General features: G+C 43.0%; 1 protein-coding gene across 37 annotated transcripts in view; it reads right to left on the bottom strand.

Annotated features, from left to right (window-relative positions):
• Positions 1 to 377: 377 nt before the first annotated feature.
• LYPD6B (LY6/PLAUR domain containing 6B) overlaps positions 378 to 6,546 on the bottom strand; it is a 170,962-nt gene continuing 164,793 nt past the window's right edge. For all 37 annotated transcript variants that reach the window (XM_070507702.1, XM_044768955.2, XM_044768948.2 and 34 more), the window contains 2 exons: positions 2,569 to 2,699; positions 378 to 1,125 (listed from right to left, as the gene is read on the bottom strand). In XM_070507702.1, the coding sequence (XP_070363803.1) occupies positions 961 to 1,125; positions 2,569 to 2,699 (296 nt within the window). In that variant the 3' untranslated portion in view covers positions 378 to 960. The remainder of the gene's footprint in view (positions 1,126 to 2,568; positions 2,700 to 6,546) is intronic.

The raw sequence follows: 6,546 nt of genomic DNA, 5'->3' as shown, positions 1-6,546 counted from the left end.
AGACAAAGGACAAAACATTTTAGCATGTGTTTAGAAAGGTTCTCTTGGTGGCCCTGACATTCAGAGAGAAGTTGACTATCCTGGTCTCTGACTTTAAGTTGCTACTGCTAAGGGTGCATCATATGATAAGCTGTCATCCTCCTTGATCGGGGCAGTTTCCTGAACTTCTCAATTCACTAATTTTGCATTTAGCATCCTAAGAAGTGTCCTTCCCAAAAAAGGAAATCCAAGACACTTTGGCTTGGAATTTTATACTTTAAGCCAGAATATACCACCCATGGCGCAGCAAAACATAACTTCATTGACCTCCTTTATGACACTGGCAAATGTGCTTCATCTGAGGTCTCCATGTCAGTCAAGAAACACACAGGCAGGCATTTTACATTGTATAATTTAAAACCTTTATTTCCCCCCACAATTCACAAATGAGTTTCATATTAGTTCAACTGAAAGTCTTCTTCCTACAGTTGCCTTTCTCATTGACTACGCTGTTGGTGGGGAAACTACTTTCTTATCGGGGGAAGGGTTAGATTTCATAGAGATGCTCTGAGCTAATCACAGAAACAAGAGGGTCTGACCCAGCAGCCTTGGAAGAAGTCAATGAGGTCAAGGAGTCCTTTCAACTAAAGGCCTGGTCAGGCGGGGACAATATAGGCTATTGCAACCTGCCAGTTGTAGATGCTGGCAGGATCCGCCCTGCCGAAGTGACAGAATGCAGCCCCCTTGACCAGGAAGCCTGGAAACCAGATAATCCCCTCAGTCCCTGCCAAATCCCCTTCCTCAATCCAGCAGCCTCATGCAGAAGCATCGTAGCCAAGCAAACAATGGCTTCTGCTTTGGGGTCCAATGTGCACTCTTCACCAAGTGCAAGATCCATCTTCACTCAGAAATTCACTGATTTCACAGTTTTTAGCTTGTGCTTCAGAGGGCAGGTCTCTGCCTCTCCTTGGTATGGCGGCATCATTGCAACGGAAGCATGAAGACCCAGGCAAGAGCTGGGAGGTAGAGCGTGGGGGCACTGCTGCCAGACGTTCTCTGAGCGTGCATTACAGCGAAGACTGCATTAGTGTGGTTGGTGGGTAATTCTACATTGCAGATCATTCCTTCACAGCAAGACCGACACTCCTGTTACGAAAGGAAGAGGAGAGGGAAAGAGTGAATTCCAGGAAGACGGAAGGGTGAAACAAAGCCAAATGAAAGAAAGGCGTCCCTCAGCTCTATCTGAGGACAGAGAAAATTAGAGTTATTCAGTCTATGAGTCACCTTCCCCCACTGAAAGTAAGGATCATCTTGAGAGTCTTTTCATTTTAGCTGTGATTAATCTGCATCAACCCAAGCATAAGCAAGGGAAAGAAGAGGAAAGGAAACTGAATAAGACTGCTTGATTGGGTCAACAAATCTTCTTGGTGTTTGAAAGGAAAAACACTGAAACAAAAATGAAAGCTAAGAACCTTTAGGATTGGTCATTGATTTTCCTTCTTGGGGCTACTTGTTAGGGGATAATAATGACTCTCTGTTGTCTCTGCTAACACCTGATTCCTATCATTACAGCAGCAACGGTTTGTTAATTATGGGCGCTGAACGGTGAAAAAAACCTTGCACCCTCACAGCACAAGAGGTTTTCAGGGGAAGCAATCTCCTATCATAAGACCTGGTACAATGCTTCACCCTTCCAGGATGGCTAGGGAAGATAAAGTGTCTATATCACTGGTTCTCAATCCTGGCTGCACATCAGAATCACCTTGGGGAACTTAAAAAAAAAAAAAAGATCCTGATGCCCAGGACCCCACCCTGAAGTTCTGCTTCAGTTGGTCTGGGATGCTCTCCTACCACCACCAACATAGCTTGTAAAAGCTCCCCAGGAGATCCTCCTGTGTAGCCAGAGCTAAAAGCCACTGGTGTCCGAACCATTTGCTGTGCATATAGGCCAAATCAAATTCTAAAATCTCTCGAAATTAACATAATTTCAATGATTTTTTTCCCAAACACTTCAGGATTCCAGGCATATGATGATAGAATGAGAAAATTAAAGAGATCAGTTGATCTAAAATGCATCTATAGTTCATTGCATCAAACTGAGGTTAATCTGTCAGGCTCTCACTTCCTCATTGAAGCAGCGGTAGTGAGTGAGACAAGGTTTCCTTAGAAAAAGCTGTCACCATTTTCCTCTTTCCACCTTCCAGCTTCCCTGTGAAGTGTTTTTGGTGATTTCTGGCCATAAGATAAGCGAGCTGGGCTCTGTGTGTCATTCTCTCATGGATGGTTTGCTGTTGGGCTTCCAGAACTGACTTTAGACAATTCGCCCCAAGTCCAAGATCTAGGGTCTAGCTCTGGAGTCTGGGAATTATCATTTGTTTTTAGTAACATCATTTTTTGTTGAAGGACAGAAGGTCTTCAACTTCTCTTTGGTCTCCATTGCATCACTGTAAGGGAGTCTTTCCTCAAAGAATAAACATGTTCAACAACATATTACTTATCCTTCCTGCCTCTCCACGATGTATAACTAACCATCACTAGCAAGAAATCTTAGGACAGTAACTTACACACACACACACACACACTCCTTACTGTATGTTCAGAATCTCGGCTGTGGTGGCAGCCAACTAAATGACATTCACTTCTGGAGGCGCACTTTTTGGTGATGGATGTACTTCTTCCATGACGGGTAAAGTGGTGAACTGTCAAACAGTACTGTGTATCTAGGCAGGAAAAAAAATGGCAACTTCATTTTTTACATTGAAAAAGAGAAAAATCTCAACAATCATCTCAGAAATGACTAAAATTCCAGATGATCTTTAGGTTTCTAGGCAAGATATTTAATGGCGGTGAACTCCAGAGTTTCCAGGTGATATTTTTGAAAAGGCATTAGCTTCTGAAGCACATGTATACTTTGAAAATGAACATAAATGGGCACCTATCCTTTGGTGGCAGCTAACGTTGAGAAAAAAAATAGGACAAGTTTTTCATCCAAACCATAGGTCTGCTCATTTCACATGAAAGTGTCAGTGTCTCTATCTCTGTCCCTCTGAAGCACATGTTCTATAGCTCTAAAGTAAAATGAAAATTGCAAACGTGAAACGCAGTGGGTCAGAACACCTGTTGTTGCATTATTCCACATTTGTTTCTTGTATACTAATAGGCCATGTGGTGAACTGGAACGGAAAGCAGGGGCTACCATCAGGACCACCTTCCTCACTCCTGTAGTTCTTATTCATGCTCTGATCCTCCCAATGTGTTTGACATTTCCTCATCAAAGTATTTCCATTTTTCTCCCCTTCTTTAATTAACTCTTACTCTCTCTACCTCCCCCTTCCCCGTAGCTAACTCATTTCTACACAGAGTTATCCTTACAGCTTTAACCAATCACAATTCATTACTTAGGGTTCTTTCAAGAATGTGATTTCAGTCAATATCCCAGAAAACTCCACTTTAGTTCTGTATCTCTTCTACAGTTCTCTCAGGCCAATGAAGTGCTTCTTAGTTTCAAGGGACTACAGCAGCAGTGTCACGGGATGGGGAAAAAACCCTACTAAAGTTGGGAATACTGGATTTAGGGAACTGCCTCTATCACAAGTGAGCAAGCCACATTAGATCCTTCGAGCTCATTTACTTTTTAGTAAAATGATGATAAGTGCTCTGGCATTGTGAGAGGGTTGTTGTGAGCTTTAAATAATAACAATAGCAAACATGCATTGAGTGAGTGTACCATTAGCCAGGCCTTCTTCTGACATGCAATCACTCATTCAATCCTTACAATAAGCCTTAAAAGAAGTCATATTAATATCCTCATTTTACAGATGAAGAAACCAAGGCTCAGTTTCTTGCCCACAGTCACATAGGTAGAAAGTGCTGGAAGGTAGGACTCTAATCTAGGCAGTTTTCTACAGTTTGTGTTCTTAACCAGAACACTATTCTGCCTCTCGGTACACTTAGCGTGAAACTAGACAGTGCTGTCAAGTGCTCCACAGGAGGAGCTGACTTTGGGATTCAGAGGTAAGGGAGCCACTCAATGTTGTGGAAAGGCATTTCAATTTACACTCCAAACAAAGAAGAATTGAAAACTGGTAGCTGCATGTGTTCATATAGAATGTCACACATGCTAAAGCAGCCCTCAAAAGTCAGAAAAAAAGCCAGGGTCAATAAAATAAAAATGTCATTCTTGTCATATCCTGTTACACACAGAACCTCTTTTAATAACACCTACAGCCACAGAAGTAAGCTGGAAGGTGAAAAGGAAACCTGAGATAACAAAGAACACTAGCTGCAGGCCTGTTTGCCCCAAGATATGGTTGACTATCACTCTCCTAAATAATGACAGACTAAAAAGAAGAAATTGCACCCTCAGGGACCGGCCCCGTGGCCAAATGGTTGAGTTTGTGAGCTCCGCTTGGGGGCCCAGCGTTTGGCTGGTTCGGATCCTGGCTGTGGACCCAGCACCACTCATCAAGCCATGCTGAGGCAGCGTCCCACATAGCAGAACTAGAAGGACCTACAACTATGTACTGGGGGGCTTTGGGGAGAAGAAGGAAAAGAAGACTGGCAACAGATGTTAGCTCAGGGCCAATCTTTAAGGAAAAAAAAAATAAGGAAATTACAGCTTCAGTTAGAATTCCAGATGGTTAGGCTCTTAGGAACTCGACTAGTGTACAGTCAAGATTGTACTGTCATGCATGCTGGAATGTAGGGTCATTCCATATCTCTCCAAAGTCAGGTTCTCAGGGTAGACGTGGAAGAGCTGACCCTCCTCTCTCTTCCCATCTCTGACATTTCCTTGGTGGTGGAAGCCGCAGCTTCCCTCTTTTGTTTGTACATTTCAAGAGAAATGGAATTCTAAAGCCCAGAAATATCCAAGCACATTCCCATTAAAGATGGCTTTGATTAATGAATGACAGATTGGAGCATAATGCACAGACCCAGTAGGAACAGTGTTTGGTACAATTCAAAAGAATACTGCGGTCCACGAAGATGAGGCTCAAGAGGCTGGACGTCGATGCCCCACTTAACGACTGTTCTCACCCTCAACACCCAGTTTTCAGGGGAATTTAAAGCAAATAGTTAAAGGATGATACCCACCCTCTGAAACACCTTAGTAAAGAGAAGCATTAGGGGCTGGCCTGGTGGTGTAGCAATTAAGTGCGCACATTCCACTTTGGTGGCCTGGGGTTTGCCAGTTTGGATCCCGGGGGCGGACATGGCACCGCTTTGTAAGCCATGCTGTGGTAGGCGTCCCACATACAAAGTAGAGGAAGATGGGCACGGATGTTAGCTCAGGGCCAGTCTTCCTCAGTGAAAAGAGGAAGATTGGCAGCAGTTAGCTCAGGGCTAATCTTCCTCAAAAAAAAAAGAGAAGCATTAGCCAACCTCAAAAACTTTGAAATAACCAAGATAAATTTCTGTGAAAAATGTAGAAACAAATCCTCAAAAGCACGCACGCACAAGCATGCACACAATTTAAGGCCGATCACTCAACAGAAATGTAAAAGAACCTCAAAAAAATTCTAATAATTATTCTTGAAAAATGGTAGATGCATGTGTTCATATAGAATATCACACGTTTCAATAATGAAAAATGCTGTCCATGTGGATGTCACAGCCATCTGTGCTAATTTACGGCATAAGATTCTTAGGTTCAATGGAGGTCTCCAGTGTGTACTATTTATTGGCTCCACACGTTGGCTTTATCTGGAAGAGGTAAGGCTATTTCATTGCTATAAATAATGTGATATAGAAACTTCCAAAAGATTCAAGGTAATACTAAACCAAAACTGGTGATCTAACTCTGGAAGAGTTTGTTTTCTTGGCCTTTTGCATCTGCAGACCTAAAAAACAGTGCATCCTAAAATCTGAATTGCCTGATCTCCTTGTAACTCTGAGTTTTGTTATTCCAAATCATCCATCAGCACATCCTGTCTGCTTTATGTCCAGGTTTGTATGTATTAAATCATTCAGGTTCTCGCCCCTTCTATTCCTACCCCCGAGTCCAAGTTCCCATCTTATCCTGCCTGAAGACAATGAAAAACCCCACACCTGGTGTCCCCTTCTACTCTTGTCCCCAACCATCCATTCTCCACACAGCAGCCAGAGCAATATTTTAGGACACAATGACCATCTTGTACTCCCTAGCTTAAAATGCCCTACTGCCTTCCCATCACATTTGCAATAAAATTCAAACTCTTTATCAGAAAAAGAAGATCCTGTATGTCCTGGTCCTTATCTCCATCAGCTCTTTCCTCCATCTCCCACTAAACCTCACTGGACAGCCTTTTTCCTGTTCATGGAAGAGGCCAAATCTTGCCTCTTGCAGCCTTTACATCTGCTGTTCCCTCTTCCTGGGATGCTCTTCCTACAGATCTCCACATGGCTGGCTTGTTTTAGTCATTCAGATCTTAGTTCAAATGTATACTCCTCAGAGAAGCTTTCCCTGAGCTGATCAAAGGCATCCCTTCATCGCATCAGCAAACATTTACTGAGCGCTGAATATGGGCCAGTACCGTATTAGGCACTGGGGATACAGCAGCAAACTAAACAAACTAAACAGATACTCAA

The sequence above is a fragment of the Equus asinus genome, chromosome 4 (assembly GCF_041296235.1).
Source record: "Equus asinus isolate D_3611 breed Donkey chromosome 4, EquAss-T2T_v2, whole genome shotgun sequence".
In the NCBI taxonomy this organism is placed as follows: domain Eukaryota; kingdom Metazoa; phylum Chordata; class Mammalia; order Perissodactyla; family Equidae; genus Equus; species Equus asinus.
The sequence above is the reverse complement of the archived record's forward strand: the minus strand, read 5'-3'. Positions and strand labels throughout refer to the sequence as shown.